Here is a 22,247-nt window from a genome sequence, read left to right on the forward strand (position 1 = left end):
CCGGGGGGGCTCTGGCGGCATCCCCAGCTCTTCCTTCCGTGGCAAATATTTTTATTTATTTCGATGTCGCCGATTCAAAGGCAGCACGTCCGTGTGAAGGCCCGAGGAAAGCAACAGTTAACGCTTCCCTAAAGCCGGGAACCTCATCTGGTTTCCATTATCGAGCTTTTTCCCCTTTTTTTTTTTTTTTCCCCTTTTCTTTTCTTTTCCCTTCCAAATCTTCCATCCCGATTGATACTTCTCTGTTCCAAAATCCCATCCTTACACTCCGGGGCTGCCTCCCTAAACCTGGAGTATTTTTTTGGGTTTTTGTTTTTTTTTTTTGAGTATTTTCCAATCCAAACCAAAGCTCTGCTGGAAGCTGGAGGTGGGGAAGGTGATGCTGGGTCTCCATTCCCGGTGCTCTTCCCATGGGATTTACTTTTTCCTCTCCTCCCCCTCCTCTCCCAGGCTTCTGGGACAACCAGTTTAGGGACTAAAAAAAGTAACTGGGAAGAACGCCCCGCTCTCCAGCGGCATTCCTGAGCTCCGGCAGACCCTGTTGCTCGCATTTTTAAGGGATGATGTTTCTTCCTGAGGCTGGGAATGGCTGGGAGCTGAACTCTCACCCCTGATCCCGGGATTTGGGGGCAGCCGGTGGCTCTGTGCCCTAAAAACTCCAGGAGCTGCTGGGATTTGGGGATAACAGGGAGGGAAAAGGGGTTGGGGGTAACTGGAAGGGAAACGGGAATTGGGGGGTGTGGATAAAAGGAGGGGAAGGGTTTGGGAATGTTTGGAATGGAAGGGTTTGAGACTGTGGATATTTGGAAGAGAAAAGGGGTTTGGGACTGTGGATATTTAGAGGGGAAAGGGGTTTGAGACTGTGGATAAAAGGAAGGGAAGGGTTTGGGGATATTTGGAAGGGAAAAGGGGTTTGGGACTGTGGATATTTGGAATGGAACGAGAGTGTTGGGATTGGGGCTGATAGGAAGAGGGAAGGGGCTTGGGCTTGTGGTTATCTGGAAGGAAAGAGGATTTGGGGACTGTGGACGTTCAGGAGGGAAGGGCAGTGTTGAGACTGAGACTAAGAGGAAAGGGAAATGGGTTTGGGATTGGGGATGTCTGGCAGGGAAGGAGGATCCCGGGGTTGGGGATGATCCCGGGGCTCCCTGAGCTGCCGGGGACGGTGAATCCCAGCAGTGGGAAGCAGGCAGGAGCCTGCAGTCACCATCTTGTCCTCCTCGGGCTCCTCACTCACTTCCTCTTCCTAAAAACCGTGGCAGGGCTGGCTCACCCCGCCCTGGAGCGCCTCCGGCTGCCCTTTTCCCGGGAGCTGCCCCAATTCCCGGGAAAACGTGCACGTGCAGTTGGGAATGGCCCTGTCCCTGATTGTCCCAGCCCTTGGACTGCCCCTGTCCCTGCTTTTCCCGATCCTTGGAGTGCCTCTATCCCGGCCCTTGGAATGTTCCTGTCCCTGCTTTTCCTGGTCCTTGTTCCTGTCCCTGCTTTTCCCGGCCCTTGGAATGTTCCTGTCCCTGCCTGTCCCAGCCTTTGGAGTGTGTCCTTATCCCGGATTGTCCCAACCCTTGCAGTGCCTCTGCTCCTGCTTTTCCTGCTCCTTGCCCCTGTTCCTGCTTTTCCCAACCCTTGGAATGTTCCTGTCCCTGCTTTTCCTGGTCCTTGCTCCTGTTCCTGCTTTTCCCAACCCTTGGAATGTTCCTGTCCCTGCTTTTCCTGGTCCTTGCTCCTGTTCCTGTTTTTTCCAGCTCCTGGAGTTCCCCTGTGCCTGCTTTTCCCAGCCCTTGGAATGTTCCTATCCCCGTTTTTCCCGGTCCTTGCCCCTATCCCTGATTGTCCCAGCCCTTGGAGTTCCCCTATCCCCGTTTTTCCCGTCCCCTGGAGTTCCCCTATCCCCGTTTTCCCCGGTCCTTGCCCCTGTCCCTGTGTGTTTTTCCCGGTCCCTGCCCTGTCCCGAGCAGAGTCCGAAGGGCACCGGGGCTGCCGGGGGGGTCACGGCCCCAGCCTTGGGCTGTCTGGATGAGCCCGGGAAAAATCCACTTCCCTTGGGGATTTATGGAAAACTCGGCGCTGTACCCGGATGGTGACAGCCTGCCCTCGGCCCTGAGTGGCTTTGGGGACATCGCTGTCCCTGCCCCCACGGCTTTCCGCTGGGGAAGTGACACCCAGAGCTGCTGGGGCTGGGCTGGGCTCACCCTGGGCTGAGCTTACCCCGAGCTGGGCTGGGCTGAGCTCACCCTGAGCTTCACCCAGGGCTTTTCTCTAGTCCAGGGGGTCCCTCCTGGTGCTGTCCTCAGATCCTGGGGGCTCCAGGTGTGGAGGGAGATTTTATTGTTTTGTTTTGCTCCAGGTGTGGAGGGAATTTTTTGGGGTTTTTTTTGCTCCAGGTGTGGAGGGAATTTTTTGGGTTTTGTTTTGCTCCAGGTGTGGAGGGAATTTTTTGGGGTTTTTTTTGCTCCAGGTGTGGAGGGAATTTTTTGGGTTTTTTTTGCTCCAGGTGTGGAGGGAATTTGTTTTTTGTTTTGCTCCAGGTGTGGAGCCAAGGCTTTGCCTGCTGGGATCCAGAGCAGCTGTGGCTGCCCCTGGGAATGTCCCAAGCCAGGTTGGGCAGGGCTGGGAGCACCTGGGACCGTGGAAAATGTCCCTGCCCGCTCTGGGGTGGCACTGGATGGGATTTAAGGTCCCTTCCATCCCAAACCATCCCATGATTATAAATCCAAGGCATCCTTTATCACCCCAGCATGGATTATCCCTGACCCACTCACCTGGATTACCTGGGAATTTTTAGAGCTCTTTTCCTTCAAATCCACGATTTTCCACTGAGCTTATGTTGGTCAGAAGAGTTTCCAAAACGTGTGCTCACACCTAGAAATCCTGCCCGGCCTGCTGGGCTGTGGGAACACCTGGGATCAGGATTGGGAAGCTCAGGGCGTTCATGCTCCTCTCAGACCCCTCCTGGAAGCTCTCCTCCTTCTCCAGGGCCAGCAGAGCCCTCCTGGCAGCAGAAATAACTCCTGCTCCCCTGTGTCCAGCCTCATTTCTGGGCATCCACCAGGAATTCCATCTGTGACACACAGAGAGGGGCTGGGGGCCCGGGAAAAGCGTTCCAGGGACATCCCAGTGCCCTGCTCAGGCTGGGAGAGCTGGGAATGGCCCTGCCGAGAAATTCCTGCTGGGAACTGGGCTGGGAATGCTCTGGGGTGGGAGCAGGGACTGCCAGGGATCCCAGGGATCTGCTGTTCCTGGATTTGGGATTGGGATCAGACATCTGCTGTTCCTGGATTTGGGATTGGGATCCCAGGGATCTGCTGTTCCCGGATTTGGGTTCTTTCCCTGCTGGATCATGGGGGTCTCCTGTTCCTGGAGCTGGGATTGGGATCAGAGATCTGCTGTTCCTGGAGCTGGGGTTGGGATCAGAGATCTGCTGCTGTTCCCAGATTTGGGATTGGGATCAGGGGATCTGCTGTTCCTGGAGCTGGGGTTGGGATCAGGGGGATCTGCTCCTGTTCCCGGATTTGGGTTCTTTCCTGCTGGATCACAGGGATTTGCTGCTCTCCTGGAGCTGGGATTGGGATCAGAGGGATCTGCTGCTGTTCCTGGATTTGGAATTTGGGTTCTTTCCTGCTGGATCACAGGGATTTGCTGCTGCTGTTCCCAGATTTGGGATTGGGGTTCTTTCCCTGCTGGATCATGGGGATCTGCTGTTTTTGGAGCTGGGATTGGCATCAGGGAATCTGCTCCTGTTGCCAGATTTGGGGTTGGGATTGTTTCCCTGCTGGATCACAGCAATCTCCTGTTCCTGGATTTGGGATTGGGATCACAGGGATCTGCTGTTCCTGGAGCTGGGATTGGGATCAGAGGGATCTTCTGGATCACAGGGATCTGCTGCTCTTCCTGGATTTGGGATTGGGATCAGAGGGATCTGCTGGATAACAGGGATTTGCTGCTGCTGTTTCTGGATTTGGGATTGGGGCTGTTTCCCTGCTGGATCACGGGGATCTCCTGTTCCTGGAGCTGGGATTGGGATCAGGGAATCTGCTCCTGTTCCCAGATTTGGGATTGGGGTTGTTTCCCTGCTGGATCACAGGGATCTGCAGCTGTTCCCAGATTTGGGATTAGGATTGTTTCCCTGCTGGATCACAGGGATCTGCAGCTGGCTGTGCCCGATCCTCCTGGGAGCTGGGGAATTCCTCGAGGAGAAGGCTCTGGAATTTTGCTGCCTCTGCAGATCCAGGGTGGCAGCTCTGGGAAGGGCCCTGAACCCCCCCCCATAACAAACTTCCAAAAAAACCCCAAAACCTCGGGGTTCAGCTGTGGATCCATCCTGCAGCAGCCCAAAAAAAAAAACTGGGAAAGGGATGGAGGAGCTGCCGTGGGCAGAGAGGAGGAACAAATTCATTGCTCAGAGCAACTGAAAGGAGGAAAATTGTCCTTGGCAGGGCCGGGTGCCGGCAGGGCTGGCAGTGTTTGTGCTCGGGGTGTGGCACAGGGAGGGGACAGCAGGGCTGGGCTCCCGCGGGAATGAGGATCCAGGATGGGCCGGGTGGGGAAAAGGGATTGGGGAACATCTCAGAGGGGAAATCCCAGCGAGAACCAGCAGCTGGTTCTGGGTGTTAAATCATGAGTGTCACAATTGCCTGTCTTCTAATTAGTTTTGGAGCTGCTAATTGGGCTTTTGGGGGAGTTTTGGGGTGGTTTGGGGGCTGAGGTATCACCCCAGGGCTGTGTGGGGTGAAGGATTTGTTCCAGGCTGGATTTGGGGGAGACAATGGGATTGGGGAACATTTTAGAGTGGAAATCCCAGCGAGAACCAGCAGCTGGTTCTGGGTATTAAATCCTGAGTGTCACACTTGTCTATGCTCTAATTAGTGCTTGGAGCTGCTAATTGAGTTTTTGGTGGAGTTTTGGGGTGGTTTGGGGGCTGAGGGATCACCCCAGGGCTGTGTGGGGTGAAGGATTTGTTCCAGGCTGGATTTGGGAGGGGGAAAAGGGATTGGGGAACATTTCAGAGTGGAAATCCCAGCGAGAACCAGCAGCTGGTTCTGGGTGTTAAATCCTGAGTGTCACACTTGCCTGTCCTCTAATTAGTTTTGGAGCTGCTAATTGGGCTTTTGGTGGAGTTTTCTCTGATTTTTTGGGGTGTTTTGGTTGCTGAGGGGTCCCCCCCCAAGGCTGTGTGGGATAAAGGATTTGCTCCAGGCTCTGTGGGTTTTTTTTTTTTTCTCTCTTTCCCTGCTCCAGGAAATTCCCATTTCTGCTCTGGGAATTCCCACAGCGCCCTCCAGTCCCCACGGAAAAGTGGAATTTGGGTGTGGAAAAGTGAAATTTGGGATTGGGGATCACAGGTGACAAAAATCTTGGTGTGGGATGGAGGCAGGAACAAGACTGGCTGCCTGGGCCTTTTTTAATTTTATTTTTTTTTCCCTGGGCCTTTTTAATTTTTTTTTCCTGGGCCATTTTAATTTTTTTTCCATGGTCTTTTTGAATTTTTTTTTTCCCCTGGGCCCTTCTTTTCTTCTGGATCTTTTATTTATATTTTTTTCCTGAGTCCTTTTTTTTTTTTTTTTTTAATTATTTTTTTGTCTGGGCCTTTTATTTTTTTTTTCCCTGGTTCCTTTTCCCAGTGAACCTTTTTTTTTTTTTTTTTTAATGGATTTAAAAACGGGAATTGTGGGATTTTTGGGATCCCTGGTGGGAATTTGAGGATTTGGGGATTCCCAGTTGGGAATTTGAGGATTTGGGGATTCCCAGTTGGGAATTTGAGGATTTTGGCATCCCTGGGTGGAAATTTCAGGGTTCCAGTGAAATTTTAGGATCCCTGGGTGTGAATTGGAGGATTTTAGGATCCTGGGTGGCAATTTGAGGATTTCCAGCAAGATTTTGGGATTCCCAGGTGGGAATTTGAGGATTTTGGGATCCTAGGTGGGAATTTCAGGATTTCCAGTGAAATTTTAGGATCTCTGGGTGGGAATTTGAGGATTTTGGGATCCCCAGGTGGGAATTTGAGGATTTAGGGGTCTCTGGGTGGGAATTTCAGGATTTCCATCAGGATTTTGCGATCCTGGGTGGAAATTTCAGGGTTCCAGTCAAATTTTGGGATCCTGGGTGGGAATTTGAGGATTTTGGGACCCCTGGGTGGGAATTTCAGGATTTCCAGTAGGATTTTGGGACCTTGGAAGGGAATTTGAGGATTCCAGTGAAATTTTAGGGATCTCTGGGTGGAATTTGAGGATTTTGGGATCCCCAGGTGGGAATTTGATTTTGGGAACCCTGGGTGGAAATTTCAGGATTCCACTGGAGTTTTGGGATCCTCAAGTGGGAATTTGAGGATTTGGGGATCCCTGGGTGGAAATTTCAGGATTTCCAGTAGGATTTTGGGATCTTGGAAGGGAATTTGAGGGTTCCAGTGAAATTTTGGGATCCTGGGTGGGAATTTGAGGATTTTGGGATCCTGGGTGGGAATTTCAGGATTTCCAGTAGGATTTTGGGATCTTGGAAGGGAATTTGAGGGTTCCAGTGAAATTTTGGGATCCTGGGTGGGAATTTGAGGATTTTGGGGATCCCTGGGTGGGAATTTCAGGATTTCCAGAAGGATTTTGGGACCTTGGAAGGGAATTTGAGGATTCCAGTGAAATTTTAGGGATCTCTGGGTGGAATTTGAGGATTTTGGGATCCCCAGGTGGGAATTCGAGGATTTTGGGGATCCCTGGGTGGGAATTTGAGGATTCCAGTGAAATTTTAGGATCCCTGGATGGGAATTTGAGGATTTTGGGATCCCCAGGTGGGAATTTGATGATTTTGGGAACCCTGGGTGGGAATTTCAGGTTTTCCAGTGAAATTTTGTGATCCCTGGGAGGGAATTTGATGATTTTGGGATGCCTGGAGCCGACAGCTGTCCCTGTTCCCTGCAGTTCTGGCACAAATCCTGTTTCCACTGCGAGACCTGCAAGATGACGCTGAACATGAAAAACTACAAGGGCTACGAGAAGAAACCCTACTGCAACGCGTGAGTGCCACGGGGATTCGGGAATTCCGGGAATTCTGGGAATTCTGGGATTTCCTGGGGGGATTCCTGCATTTCCTGTGGGAATTCCGGGGAATTTCTGCATTTCCTGGGGGGAATTTCTGCATTTCCTGGGGGGAATTTCTGCATTTCCTGGGGGGAATTTCTGCATTTCCTGGGGGGAATTTCTGCATTTCCTGGGGGGAATTTCTGCATTTCCTGGGGGAATTTCTGGGAATTTCTGCATTTCCTGGGATTTCCTATGGGAATTCCTGCATTTCCTAGGGAATTCCTGGGATTTCCTGGGGGAATTTCTGCATTTCCTGGGGGAATTTCTGGGAATTTCTGCATTTCCTGGGATTTCCTATGGGAATTTCTGCATTTCCTGTGGGAATTTCTGGGAATTCCTGCATTTCCTAGGGAATTCCTGGGATTTCCTGGGGGAATTTCTGCATTACCTGGGGGAATTCCCGGGAATTTCTGCATTTCCTGGGGGAATTCCCGGGAATTTCTGCATTTCCTGGGGGAATTCCCGGGAATTTCTGCATTTCCTGGGGGAAATTTCTGGCGTTTCCTGGGGGAAATTTCTGGCGTTTCCTGGGGGGAATTCCTGCATTTTCCTCTCTCAAACACCACTCCCACCCCAAGATGGGCCCTGTGGGGTCTCCAGGAGTTTTTCCCCCAATTTTCCTTGGATTTTCCCCAAATTTTTTTTTTTCCCCTCAGAATTTCCCTGATTTTTTTTTTTTTTAATTTTTTTTCCTTGGGATTTCTTTTTTTTTTTTTTTTTTTTTCCTTGGGATTTGCCTGGGGTTGTTGGTTTTTTTTGGTTTTTTTTTTATTATTATTATTTTTTTTTTCCCTCGGATTTCCCTCATTTCCTGATTTCCTGGAGGGAAGCTTTGACTGGAGGAGTCTCAGTCTCAGTTAGTGCTGGTTTTAAATCAGGGTTATACTTCAGTTAATACTGGCATTAAATCGGATTTTACTGGGGTTAAACCAGGGTTACATCCCCATTTAATACTGGTCTTAACACTGGTGTTAAACCAGTTAATTCTGGTCTTAAGCCAGGGTTAAACTCCCAGTTAATACTGGTGTTAAACTAATTATTACTGGTGTAAAACCAAGGTTAAACTCTCAGTTAGTGCTGGTATTAAACCAGGGTTAAACCCCAGTTAATACTGGTATTAAACCAGTCAACACCAGCGTTAAACCAGGGTTATACTCCCAGTTAGTACTGGTGTTAAACCAGGGTTAAACTCCAGTTAACACTGGTGTTAAACTAGTTCTTGTTGGTGTTAAACCAGGGTTACACTCCCAGTTAGTACTGGTCTTAAACCAGTTAAGACTGATGTTAAACTGGGCCCACTCCCCAGTTAATACTGGTATTAAACCAGGGTTACACCCCCAGTTAATACTGGTATTAAATCAGTTAATTCTGGTGTTAAACCGGGGTTCACACTCTCAGTTAATACTGGTATTAAAGCAGTTAGTACTGGTGTTAAACCAGGATTAAACCCCCAGTTAACACTGGTATTAAACCAGGATTAAACCCCCAGTTAACACTGGTATTAAACCAGGATTAAACCCCCAGTTAATACTGGTATTAAACCAGGGTTACACTCCCAGTTAACACTGGTATTAAACCAGTTAACTCTGGTGTTAAACCCCAGTTACCACTGGTGTTAAACCAGAGTTACACCCCCAGTTAACACTGGTATTAAACCAGGATTAAACCCCAGTTAACACTGGTATTAAACCAGTTAACTCTGGTGTTAAACCCCAGTTACCACTGGTGTTAAACCAGTTAATATTGGTGTTAAGCCGGGGTTACACCCAAGTTAAGACTGGTATTAAACCAGGGGTTACACCCCAGGTAATTTTTGGGGACAATAATTTTCGAGGATGACGATTTTTGGGGATAATAAATTTTTGTGGACAATAAATTTTCGGGGATGATGATTTTTAGGGATAATAAATTTTTGGGGAATGTGATTTTTGGGGACGTTAATTTTTGGAGTCGATGATTTTTGGGGCTAATACATTTTTGGGGACAAGGATTTTTTTTATTTTATTTTTTTTTGGGGGGTTGTGTGGGGCCCTCATCCCCCACGGGGGAGGATCTGGAGCCCGTGCCCAGCCCTGCTTTAGGATTTGGTGTTTGTGCCGTCCCTGCTGCAGGGGAAGTGGGATAAGAATGGGAAATTCCTGACATTCCAAGGAGGCTGCACAGCCCCGAACCATCCCGGGCTGCTTTAACCCTTCCTGGGCACGAAACTGCCCCAAATCCTTTCTCCTTCCCATTCTTTTTTAATGGGAATGGGAGCTGCTGGGATTTGGGAGGATTTTCCAGGGGTGCTGGGATGTCAGAGAAGGAATTCCAGGCTTGGATTTGTTGGGGGTGGGTCCCAGGAATTTCCTGGGATAGCAGAAACTCCAGGTGAGGCTTTACCTGGCTGGGGACATCCCAAAAAAGGGGGGGAGCACACCTTTCCTAAATTTTCTGGAGATGGGAGTGGAGGGAGAACTCGGTGCTGGGAGCAGGGGGTGGAAAATCAACGTTTATCCTGGCAGGGAATATTCTGCTTTTCCAAACGCCTCAGCACAGGGTCCTCTCTGTTCAAACCCTGGCCCCCTGCCAAATTCCTGACTTCTTCTTTTTTTTTTTTTATTTTTTTTTTATTTTCTTCGGGAGAGGAGGAGGAAGAGGGCTGGGCTTCCTCCAGCCCTGACATTCCTTCCTGGGCTGGGAAATCCAGGAGCAGGTTTTGGGATTTCTGGCTGGATCCTGTGGGAATTGCTTGGTGGCAGATGGGATGGGACAATCCCCACCTCCACCCCCTCCCTGTGCCCTGCTTGGCTCCAGCTGGGAACTGGGAGGGACTGGGAAGGACTGGGAGGGACATCCAGGGCTAGGCTGGACTCTTGGCCTGAGCACTTGGGACTAAAAAGTGGAAGAAAGTGGAAAATCCAGGGAAGTCTGAGACTTCTCCGAATGGGAAGTGGGGAAAACCTGGAAGTTTTTTCCCCCCAAACTGGGAAGGCTGGAGTTCCAGCTGCTCCCAAACACAGATTTTATAGAGGATTTAATACTGAAATCGCTGAGGGATCAGGGAGATCCCCCCTGGCTGCACAAATCCCGCCTGGAAAATCCTGGGTGAGGGTTTAAAGCTGAATTTTCAGTCCGGGGAGTCCTCGGGGCCATCCCTGGGCCCTGGAGCTGCCTGGAATGGGGGCCAGGGGCAGGGGCTGGGGCGAGGGGGCTCCTTCCCCACCCCCCTGGGCCACCGGGGGGTCACTGCTGCTGCTCCCTGGGGCCAGGGCTGGGCTTTGTGGGCTTGCCTGGACTCCTGCTGGGGATAAAACTGTTCCCTGCTGGATCCATCCCAAAGGGGGGGTCACAGGAATCATTGGGATCCCAGGAATCTGATCACAGGGCTGGGATTGGGATCATTGGGATCACAGGGATCTGCTCCCAGGGCTGGGATTGGAATCATTGGGATCCCAGGGATCTGCTCCCAGGGCTGGGATTTGGGATCATTGGGATCACAGGGCTGGGATTTGGGATCATTGGGTTCACAGGGATCTGATCACAGGGCTGGGATTTGGGTTCTTTCCCTGCTGGATCCCAGGGATCTGCTGCTGTTCCCAGATTTGGGATTGGGGCTGTTTCCCTGCTGGGTCACTGGGATCTGCTCCCAGAGCTGGGTTTGGGATCATTGGGGTCCCAGGGATCTGCTGGATTACAGGGATCTGCTCCTAGGGCTGGGATTGGGATCACAGGGATCATTGGGATCCCAGGGATCTGCTCCCAGGGCTGGGATTTGGGATCATTGGGATCCCAGGGATCTGATCACAGGGCTGGGATTTGGGTTCTTTCCCTGCTGGACCACAGGGATCTGCTGCTGTTCCCAGATTTGGGATTGGGGTTCTTTCCCTGCTGGAGCCTGGGCTGACCCATCCTCCTTTAGCCTTAAAATATTCCCAGAACGGATTGGGGCAGGGTGTGGGATTGGGCTGGATGTGCCTTGGGAAGCTGCTGGGATGGGATTTGGGATGGGGGCTTGGGGATTTGGGGTTGGATTTGGGGATTTGGGGTTGGATTTGGGGATTTGGGGTTGGATTTGGGGATTTGGGATTGGGTTTGGGGATTTGGGATTGGATTTGGGGTGGGTCCTGCTGCACCCACAGAGAGCAGAGCTGCTGGGGAAATCCCTGTTCCCATTGCTGACCCCAAAACCCCCCTGGGATCCCCCATGGGATTGGCCCCTCCAGGACCCTGGGACAAACCCTGGAGCAGCCCTGCCTTACAAAGCCGGGCTGGGCTCAGAGCTGGGCTGGGCTCAGAGCTGGGCTGGGCTCAGAGCTGGGCTCAGAGCTGGGCTCAGGGCTGGGCTCAGGGCTGGGTGCTGGGCTCAGGGCTGGGCTCAGGGCTGGGCTCAGAGCTGGGCTCAGGGCTGGGCTCAGGGCTGGGCTCAGAGCTGGGCTCAGGGCTGGCCCAGCCGTTCTGGCAGCTTTTCCCTGGAAATGCTGGGGGGATCCCAACCCTTCCCACTCCCGTTCCTGCAGCATCTCTGCAGCTCCGCCTGCTCACAAAGGCTCCGTTCATTTTTTTAAACTCGTGCCCAGAGCCAGCAGCCCTTGGAAAGGCAGGATGTGACCTTGGAGCCTCAGCCAGTTTCTTTTTTCTTTTTTGTTTAACTCCTCCGTGCTGAACCTTTCCCAGATCGTTCCCAAATTCCTGATTTGGGAATGGGACAGGGAATGTTTGTTCCTCCATGGCTCAATCTGCCCAATTTTCCAAACACTGGCAGCTCTCACATCATCCCTGGGAATTTTTATTTTTTTTTTTTATTTTTTTTTTTTTGGCTTTTTTGGAGGATCAGACCCGGGGTTGGGTCGTGCTGGGGGTGCAGGGTCTGCTCCTGGAGTTCCCAAATCCCATCAGCTGGGTGCTGAACTCACAGGAGTTTTTATCAGAATTTATCCTCACATTTCCAGCTTGGGAGAACCTCCAAAAGCAGCAGCTCGAGTGCAGATTTATTTTTTTATTTAGTGCAGATTTTAGGACGTTTTTGGCCGTTTTTATTGAGATTTTTTTGGGGCGTTTTTGGCCATTTCAAGTCGGATTTTTCCCTGTATTATTTTCCTCCGTGGGACAGAAGGTCTTCTTCTTCTTCCCTGTAGTATTTTTTAAATGGAATCCCTGGATGGATAAAGGGATGGATCCAGGGATGGGTAAAGGGAATGCAGGGATGGAATCCAGGGATGGATAAATGGAATCCAGGGATGGATAAATGGAATCCATGGATAAAAGGATGGATGAAGGGATGGATGGATAATGGGAATCCATGGATAAAAGGATGGAGGGATTGATAAAGGAAGGGATGGAATCCATGGATGGATAAAAGGATCCATGGATGAAGGGATGGAATCCATGAATGGAGGGATGGACAAAGGGAAGGATGGAATCCATGGATAAAGGGATGGAGGGATGGAATCCATGGATGAATAAAAGGATCCATGGGTGGATGAATAAAAGGATCCATGGGTGGATGAATAAAAGGATCCATGGGTGGATGAATAAAAGGATCCATGGATGGATGAATAAAAGGATCCATGGGTGGATGAATAAAAGGATCCATGGATGGATGAATAAAAGGATCCATGGGTGGATAAAGGGATGGGAATCCATGGATAAAGGGAGGGATAAAGGGATGGATGAACTTTGATCCACCTCAGAATTGGCTCAGCCTGCTGCTAATTCCAGAGCCAGACGGGAGCTGGGGCTGCTCTGACCTCATTTAACAGCGCCACAAAAAAAAAACAAAAAAAAAAACAAAAAACAAAAAAACAAAAAAAAAAAAAAAAAAAAACAAAAAAAAAAAAAAAAAAAAAAAAACAAAAAACCAAAAACCAAACCCTGGCTGGGCTGGGCCAAAAAATCCCAGTTTGTGTCAGAGAATTGTCCAGACATTCCTGGAGTTCTGGGACCCACAGGGATCATCAATCCAGCCCCAGACACTCCAAAATTCCCACCCTGTCTCTGAGAGCTTTGTCCAAACATTCCTGAAGCTCTGAGACCCACAGGGATCATCAATCCAACCCCAAAAAATCCCAGCCTGTTCCAGAGTGTTGTCCAAAATTTCCGTGGGATCAATGATTGATTTCCATGGGATAAATTATTGATTTCTTTGGGGTGGATGATGAATTCTGTGGGATCAATGATTGATTTCTATGGGATGGGATGGGATGGGATGGGATGGGATGATTTCTGTGGGGTGGATGATTTCCATGAGATCAATTATTTCCTTGGGATGGATGATTTCCATGGCATAAATGATTGATTTATGTGGGATGAATGATTTCTGTGGGATGGATGGATGATGATTTCTGTGGGATTTTTGTGGGATCAGTGATTTCTGTGGGATGGATGGATGGATGATGATTTCTGTGGGATTTTTATGGGCTCAGTGATTCCTGTGGGATGGATGGATGGATGATAATTTCTGTGGGATCAATTATTTCTATGGGATAGATGATGATTTCTGTGGGATTTCTGTGGGATCAATGATTTCTATGGGATGGGTGATGATTTCTGTGGGATCAGTGATATCTGTGGGGTGGATGGATGATGATTTCTGTGGGATTTCTGTGGGATCAATGATTTCCTCCCCCTGTGGCAGGACCAGGGCACATCGAGGCTCCTTCCCCCATTGATCCCCTCGGGCTGCCTGGACCCTGGGGGCTTTTCCTGAAGATTTTTGGGACCCCCATCTCCCCCTGCCCCTCTTCCTGCTGGGATAAATGAGGATTTTCTGCAGGTGGGGAGGGATGGGCAGGTGTGCTCTGGGGTTTAAAGCCTCTCTGAGCTCCGTGGGTGCAGAATTCCTGCTCCAGTTCTGTCTGGGAAATCCTCGGCACTGCTCCCTGCAGCTGGGAACGCCCTGGGCTGGGCTGGGCTGGGTTTGGGGTGGGTTTAGGATGGTTTAGAGTGGGTTGGGTGGGTTTAAGGTGGTTTAGAGTGGTTTTAGGGTGAGTTTGAGGTGGTTTTAGGTTGGTTTTGGGGTGGGTTTGGGCTGGTTTTAGAGTGGGTTTGGGGTGGTTTTAGGGTGGGTTTTAGGATGAGTTTGGGGTGGGTTTTAGGATGAGTTTGAGCGAGCTGGTTTTGGGATGGGTTTAGGATGGGTTTGGAGTGGGTTTAGGATGGGTTTAGGATGAGTTTGAACTGGTTTTAGGGTGGGTTTCAGGATGAGTTTGGGGTGGGTTTTGGGGTGGGTTTTAGGATGAGTTTGGGGTGGGTTTGGGATGGGTTTAGGATGAGTTTGGGGTGGGTTTGGCTGGTTTTGAGCTGGTTTTAGGTGTGGGTTTAGGATGAGTTTGAGCTGGGTTTAGGGTGGGTTTTAGGATGAGTTTGGGGTGGGTTTAGGATGAGTTTGGGGTGGGTTTGGGCTGGTTTTGGGGTGGTTTTAGGATGGGTTTGAGCTGGTTTTAGGGTGGGTTTTAGGATGAGTTTGGGGTGGGTTTTGGGGTGGGTTTTAGGATGAGTTTGGGGTGGGTTTGGCTGGTTTTGAGCTGGTTTTAGGTGTGGGTTTAGGATGAGTTTGAGCTGGGTTTAGGGTGGGTTTTAGGATGAGTTTGGGGTGGGTTTGGGCTGGTTTTGGGGTGGGTTTGGGCTGGTTTTGGGGTGGTTTTAGGGTGGGTTTGGCTCGTGCTGCTCGAGGCAGGTGGATCCAAACCTCTCCTCCCTCTCCTTCCCCTGCCCCAAACCCAGCCTGGTGGCACTGGGGGGGCTCTGGGGACCCCCAGGACCTCGGGTTCGGCTGTGGGGGACGGAAAGGGGATTTGGGACCCCCAGAGGAGGAGCTGAGCCCCTCCCTGCCCCGCTCCCACCCTGGGTTCCCTCCCCAGCTCCTCATTAAAGGTTTAATTGATTGCTGAGGGCTCCTGTGATGGGTCCTGGGCAGGGAAATTTCCTCCTCTTCCTCCCTCTTCCTCCCTCTTCCTCCCTCTTCCTCCCTCTTCCTCCCTCTTCCTCCCTCTTCCTCCCTCTTCCTCCCTCTTCCTCCCTCTTCCTCCCTCTTCCTCCCTCTTCCTCCCTCTTCCTCCCTCTTCCTCCCTCTTCCTCCCTCTTCCTCCCTCTTCCTCCCTCTTCCTCCCTCTTCCTCCCTCTTCCTCCCTCTTCCTCCCTCTTCCTCCTCTTCCAGCTGGAGGAAAAGCCATTCCCAATCCCAGGGGAGGATCCCAAATCCCTGCCCTTCATCCCACACCCGGTGCAGATGGATCCTCCTGCCTCTTAACTCGGGGCTGAGCAAAAGCTGCCTCAAATCCCTCAGAGATTCCCTCAAAATCCAGAGGAAATCGAATCCCACGGGGTTGTGTTCAGTCCAGGTTGTTTCTAATTCCCTCCTCCTCCTCCTCCTCCTCCCATGGTTTTCCAGTTCTCCTGAGCTCCTTAAGGATGGATTCCTGCCTTTCCCAGCCCTGTTTTTCCAAGGATGAATTCTGTGTCTTCCAGGGATGAATTTCTGTTTTTCCAGGGGATTAATTCCCACCTTTCCCATCCCTGTGTTTTCCAGGGATGAGTTTCTGTGTTTCCCAGGGATGGATTCCTGCCTTTCCCACCCCTGTGTTTTTCCAGGGATGAATTCCCACCTTTCCCATCCTTGTTTTCCAGGGAATGGATTCTTGCCTTTCCCATCCCTGTGTTTTCCCAGGGATGAATTCCTCCTTTCCCCATCCCTGTTTCTCCAGGGATGAATTTCTGTTTTTCCCAGGGATGAATTCCTGCTTTTCCCACCCCTGTGTTTTCCAGGAATGAATTTCTGTTTTTCCAGGGATGAATTCCCACCTTTCCCACCCCTGTGTTTTTCCAGGGATGAATTCCTGCCTTTCCCATCCCTGTGTTTTCCAGGGATGAGTTTCTGTGTTTCCAGGGATGGATTCCTGCCTTTCCCATCCCTGTTTTTCCAGCGATGAATTCCCACCTTTCCCATCCTTGTTTTCCAGGGAATGGATTCTTGCCTTTCCCATCCCTGTGTTTTCCAGGGATGAGTTTCTGTGTTTTCCCAGGGATGAATTCCTGCTTTTCCCATCCCTGTTTTCCAGGGATGAATTTCTGTTTTCCCAGGGATGAATTCCCACCTTTCCCACCCCTGTATTTTTCCAGGGATGAATTCCTGCCTTTCCCATCCCTGTTTTTCCAGGGATGAATTCCTGTGTTTCCCAGGGATGAATTTCTGTTTTTCCAGGGATGAATTCCCACCTTTCCCATCCCTGTTTTTCCAGGGATGAATTCCCACCTTTCCCACCCCTGTTTTTCCAGGGATGGATTCCTGCCTTTCCCAGCCCTCGTGGCCAGCCCTCCCTGCCGCTCCTGCTCTCCCCGCGTTCTCAGCTCGCCCAGGGCTGGGATGTGGTTGCCATGGCGATGGCAGATCCCGGCTGCCTCCTTTGCCCTTGGCTGGGCCTGTCCCACCCCGGGCCTTTCCTGGGGGATTTGCACATCGGGAATATCGGGAAAAAAAAACAAAAAAAAAAACCAAAAAAACCCCTGTGGGATTGTAAAAACCCCGGGCAGAGGGGATGGGGGTCTGCTCACAGGGCTGGGAATGCTCTGGGGTTCCCAGAGGGAATTTTGGGATCTGGGATCACCCAGAATCCCAAAATGGTTTGGGTTGGAGCTCCTAATGGGGCTGGGAATGCTCTGGGATTTCCAGGGGAAATTTGTGTTCTGGGATTTCCCAAAATCCCAGGAATGGTTTGGTCTGACTCTCCTCTTGGAGCTGGGAATTCTCTGGGATTCCCAGAGGGAATTCATGATCTGGGATTCCCAGAATCCCAAAATGGTTTGGGCTGGCTCTCCTAATGGGCCTGGGAATTCTCTGGGATTCCCATGTCAGGAATTCATGATCTGGAATCTCCCAAAATCCCAGAATCGTTTGTGTTGGCTCTTGGATCTCTTTTTGAGGCTGGGAATTCTCTGGGATTCCCAGAGGGAATTTGGGATCTGGGATTTCCCAGAATTCCAGGAATGGTTTGAGCTGGCTTTCCTCACAAAGCTGGGAATTCTCTGGAATTCCCAAGGGAATTCGTGTTCTGGGATCTCCCAAAATTCCAGGAATGGTTTGAGTTGGATCTCCTCACCAGGGCTGGGAATGCTTCAGGATTCCCAGAGGAATTAATGGTCTGGGCTCTCCCAAAATCCCAGAATGGTTTGGGATGGCTCTTGGCTCTCCTTTTGAGGCTGGGAATGCTCTGGGATTCCCAGAGGGAATTCGTGATCTGGGATCTCCCAGAATCCCGGAAATGCTTTGGGCTGGAAGGGACCTTGGACCCCACCCAGCCCCACCTTGCCCAGCCCAGGCCTGTCGGGGCTGGAGCTGCTGGGGATCCCAAAGTGGCTCCAGGATTGCCCAGGAAGGGCTCCAGGATTTCCAGGAAGGGCTCCAGGATTCCAGGAAGGCTCCAGGATTCCAGGAAGGGCTCCAGGAGCAGGAGCTGGGGAAGGGGACGAGCTCAGGGCTGTTCCCTGCTGCCCCCCGAGCCCGGGGGCTGCTCTTAGTGGATTAACAGATTAATTAAACCCCAACCAGCTGCTGGTGTTGGATCCTCTGGAATTAGGGAATCACCAGCACTGGAAAATCCCTCTGAGACCAGAGCCCAGCTGCTCTGTCTCCACCAAATCTTTGTGTCCCTTTGTGCTTTTGGACATTTCCAGGGATTTATTCCCTCTCCCAGTGCCTCCCCACCTTTCCAGCGAGCCAATTTTCCCTGAAATCCCAGCCTGAGGCCACTCCTGTCCCCTGCAGTGTCCTCCCAGTGTCCTGCTCCTCCTGGCGAGCTCAGGAGCTTCCCAAAAAATGAGATTTGATCCAGATGGGGATTTTAGTGCAGGAATTTCCCTGCAGCAGCCACAGGCTGGGGGCAATCCCTGCCTTGGCACCGGATCCCAGGGCAAGGGGAGTTATCCCGGTTTTTGTGTGGATTTGGGAGTGGAGCAGCTCCAGGTGTGGTCACTGTGAGCAGGATGGGGACAGCTCTGGGGGGGAAAAAAAAATAAAAATCTGGAATTCCCTGCACTGGGGATTCCCTGTCCCAGCCCTGCAGGGTTTGGAGGATTCTGGAGCAATCCCAGTTTGGGAATTCTGCTTTGAGGCTGTCAAAGAGGAGCCCCTGAGCCTTTCCCAGAGGTGTTTTCCCCTCTGTGCCACAGCCCCGGGGCTCCAGCTCAGGTTTCCTCCCCAACCTTTTCCTGGGAATCGTGGGCTGTGCTGGGCTGTGCCTCCATGGCAGCAGCCAGGCTGGGAATGCTCCAGGCAGAGCTGTGGGCTCAGATCCAGTGGGAGAATCCTCTGGGATGCCTGGGGGTGAAGCTGGGACTGATTCTTCCCCTTCTTGGCAGCTGAGAGATCCCAAATCCAGCAGAATTTTGGGGTCAGGGCAGGCCCAGCTGGGGTTTGCCCCCTTTTTGTTATCCAGGAATTCCATCCATGCTTTTTTCCAAATCTCCTGGAGGTGGGAATGGCCACGGGGAGTTTGGCCAGGGCTGCCAGAGCCTCCAGCACCGGATGTTTCCTTTTCCCCAAAATTCTCCCCGAGTCTTTCTGAGCTCCTGACCCCGTTCCTGTGCCTTGTCCCTTTATCCCAGCGCCAGGAAATCCCAGTGTGGGGCTGAAACCTCGCTCAGGGAGAGCTCAGCAGCTTTTCCTGGGATAATGGAGCCCTGGGGGGGCAGTTTGGGGACCCTGGGGGCAGTTTGGGGACATGGAAAGGTCTGTCCTGAAATGCTGCACGGGCCTGGAGTGGCTCTGTCCCCAAGGGGAAACGCTGCTTTTGCTCTTTGGTGATAAATGTGACACTGGGACAGGAACCCCAAAGGTGTGGGAGGAACCCCAATGGTGTGGGAGGAACCCCAATGGTGTGGGAGGAACCCCATAGTCTGGGCAATGCCCCATCCCAAACCCCTCTGTGGATTTGTCCCCAGCTCTGGCTCCTCCAGAGTGGGACAAAACCCCTGGAATGTTCACAGCACTGGGGTGTGGCCCTTGGGGACAGCGGGTTTGGGGGTGACAGGATTTTGGGGTGACAGGGGTTTGGGGGTGACAGGATTTTGGGGTGACACTGGCTGGCCTCAGTGATCCTGGAGGCTTTTCCAGCCCTGGATAATTCCAGGATTCCATGGGGGGAATTGCTCGGCTGTGCCAGAGCACCGGGACAGGCAGGGACAGGGGACAGTGACATCAATGGGGACAGTGGCACTAAAGAAGCAGGGGACAGTGGCATTAAGGGGACAGTGGCAGTAACAGAGTGGGGGACAGTGACATTAAGGGGATCGGTGGCATTGAGGGACATGGGGACAGTGACAGTAACAGCAGAGGACGGTGGCATTAAGGGAGCAAGGGACAGTGACACAGTGACATCAGTGGGGACAGTGGCATTAAGGGACATGGGGACCATGGCACTAAGGGACATGGAGGCAGTGACATTGGAGGTGACAGTGGCATTAATGGGGACAGTGGCATTAAGGGACTGGGACATTGGGGGTGACAGTGGCACTAAGGGCCAGTGACAGTGGCACTAATGGGGCAGTGGCACTAAGGGACATGGTGACAGTGGCATCAATGGGACAGTGGCATTAAGAGACAGGGACAGTGACACTGAGGGTGACAGTGGCACTAATGGGGACAGTGACATTAAGGGACATGGTGACAGTGGCATTAATGGGACGGTTGCATTAAGGGACCAGGGGACAGTGACATTGAGGGGGACGGTGGCATTAAGGGCCAGTGACAGTGGCACTAATGGGGACAGTGATGCCAGGGACAGTGACATTGGGGGTGCCAGTGGCACTAATGGTGACAGTGGCATTAATGGGGGCAGTGGCACTAAGGGACAGTGGCAGTGACGTTGGGGGTGGCAGTGGCACTAATGGGGACAGTGGCAGTGACAGTGGGGGTGGCAGTGGCACTAAGGGACAGTGGCAGTGACAGTGGGGGTGGCAGTGGCACTAAGGGACAGTGGCAGTGACAGTGGGGGTGGCAGTGGCACTCACAGTGTCCCTCCCTGCAGACACTACCCGAAGCAATCCTTCACCATGGTGGCAGACACGCCCGAGAACCTGCGCCTAAAGCAGCAGAGCGAGCTCCAGAGCCAGGTGAGAATCCCAAAAATTCCCCAGGGAAAACCCACACTCACCTTTCCTGCTGGGGGAAAACAGGGGGGGGCCCTTCAGCCCTGAAAATTCCCAAAAACCCCTCAAATTCCTGAATTCCCGAGGGAAAAACCCACCCTGACCTTTCCCATTTCATTTTTGTCTCTGAGGGTTTTGGGAATTCTCTGTGTGAGATTCCTGAATTAATTCCTGAATTAATTCTGAGCAAGGGGAGCTCCAGAGGGGCCCTTCCAGCCCTGAAAATTCCATGATTCCCAAATTCCCAAGGGAAAAACCCACCCTGACCTTTCCTGGTGTGTTTTTATCTCTGGGGGTTCTGTGATTTGGGAATTCTCTGTGTGAGATTCCTGAATTAATTCTGGGCAAGGGGAGCTCCAGAGGGGCCCTTCCAGCCCTGAAAATTCCCAAAAACCCCTCAAATTCCCATGGGAAAAACCCACCCTGACCTTTTCCATTTCATTTTTGTCTCTGGGGGTTCCATATTTTTGGGAGTTTTCTGTGTGAGATTTTTGAATTAATTCTTGAATTAATTTTGGGGGAGTTCTCTGCACGTTTGACTTTTGGAAATTCCTGAATTAATTCTGGGCAGGAGGATTTCCAGATCTCATTCCAGCCCTGACAATTCCATCATTCTGTGGATATCCCTCGAATTCCCATGGGAAAAAAAAACCACCCTGACCTTTCCTGTTGTGTTTTTATCTCTGGGGGTTTTGGGAATTTTCTGTGTGAGATTCCTGAATTAATTCTGGGCAAGGGGAGCTCCAGAGGGGCCCTTCCAGCCCTGAAAATTCCATCATTCTCTCGATATTCGTCAAATTCCCATGGATGAACCCCACACTCACCTTTCCTGCTGAGAGGAAAAAACCAAGAGGGGCTCTTTCAGCCCTGAAAATTCCCAAAAATGTGTGCCAGGGGTGGGGCACTGGGCACCTGCAGGGACAGGGTGGCAGTGCCAGCAGTGGCCCCGTGTCACTCTGTGTCCCCTCTATTTGTGTCCCCTCTATTTGTGTCCCATCTCCCCTCCCACTCACGGCAAGCTGCTGCACAAATGATGTCGTGTGAGGCCAAAAGTGTCCCCAAAGTGCCACCCTGGTGCCCGCAGGCTGCTTTTCCCAGCCCACGTGTGGCAGGGAAATTGCAGGTTGCCACCCTGGGGCTCCTTTTCCCGGGGTGGAATTTGGGCACAGCCCTTCCTGTGTGGGGGGTTGGCAGCTGCCACTGCTGTCCCTGCTGTGCCAGCTCCTCTGGGAGTTGTCACCTCGGTGCTGGTGACACTGGATGTGCTGTGACGTGTGAAGGGTTTTCCTGGCTCCCTTTGGATGTCACGGCATGGAGGGAGCTCGGGAAAAGGAATGGTGGGAATTTTAAATTTATTAAATTATTTCTCATCGTCCTGGCGGTGCTGCCAGGTGGTTTTTAGGGCTGAATTCCTGTGTCCTGAGCTATCAGCGGGGTGGGGAAAAAAAAAAAAAAAAAAACAAAGAAGATGGAGCAGGGTGGGATTGAGGAGGGTGGAAAGATGGGATTTATCAGAGGATCTGCCCACCCCTGGGGTTGGCTTCCTGCTCAGTGATTCCTTGTATTTCCAGCCTGGAATTCTGGCAGCTCAGCAGCTCTGGGGTGGCCTGTCCCTGTCCCCTGTCCTGAGCAGCATGGGCACAGCATCCCCCACTCCTTCATGGAAAGCACCGTGGGTGGAGGCCAAACTGGGGCCAAACTGGGGCCCAGCAGGGCCAAACTGGGCCAAGCAGAGCCAAACTGGGCAAACTGGGGCCAAACTGGGCACAGCAGAGCCAAACTGGGGCCAAACTGGGCACAGCAGAGCCAAACTGGGGCCAAACTGGGCACAGCAGAGCCAAACTGGGGCCAAACTGGGCACAGCAGAGCCAAACTGGGGCCAAACTGGGCACAGCAGAGCCAAACTGGGCAAACTGGGGCTGGAGCAGCTCCAGAGGCACCCACGCCACCCCTCTGAGCCTGTCCCAGTGTCCCTGGGTTTGTGTCACCCTGCCGGGGGTGGCTGGGGACACCCTTGGAGGGCTGCAGGTCCCTGAATCCCTGCCTGGTGCCCAC

At 51.8% G+C, this 22,247-nt stretch overlaps 1 protein-coding gene across 2 annotated transcripts in view; it reads left to right on the plus strand.

Annotated features, from left to right (window-relative positions):
• The window catches only part of LASP1 (LIM and SH3 protein 1), a 32,068-nt gene that overhangs the window by 658 nt on the left and 9,163 nt on the right, over window positions 1-22,247 (plus strand). For both annotated transcript variants that reach the window (XM_088179766.1, XM_088179765.1), the window contains 2 exons: window positions 6,909-7,003; window positions 20,072-20,156. In XM_088179766.1, coding sequence (XP_088035892.1) covers window positions 6,909-7,003; window positions 20,072-20,156 — 180 coding nt within the window. Of the gene's footprint in view, window positions 1-6,908; window positions 7,004-20,071; window positions 20,157-22,247 lie in introns of those variants that run through there.

The sequence above is a fragment of the Sturnus vulgaris genome, chromosome 27 (genome assembly GCF_052056855.1).
Source record: "Sturnus vulgaris isolate bStuVul1 chromosome 27, bStuVul1.hap1, whole genome shotgun sequence".
Taxonomy (NCBI): Eukaryota; Metazoa; Chordata; class Aves; order Passeriformes; family Sturnidae; genus Sturnus; species Sturnus vulgaris.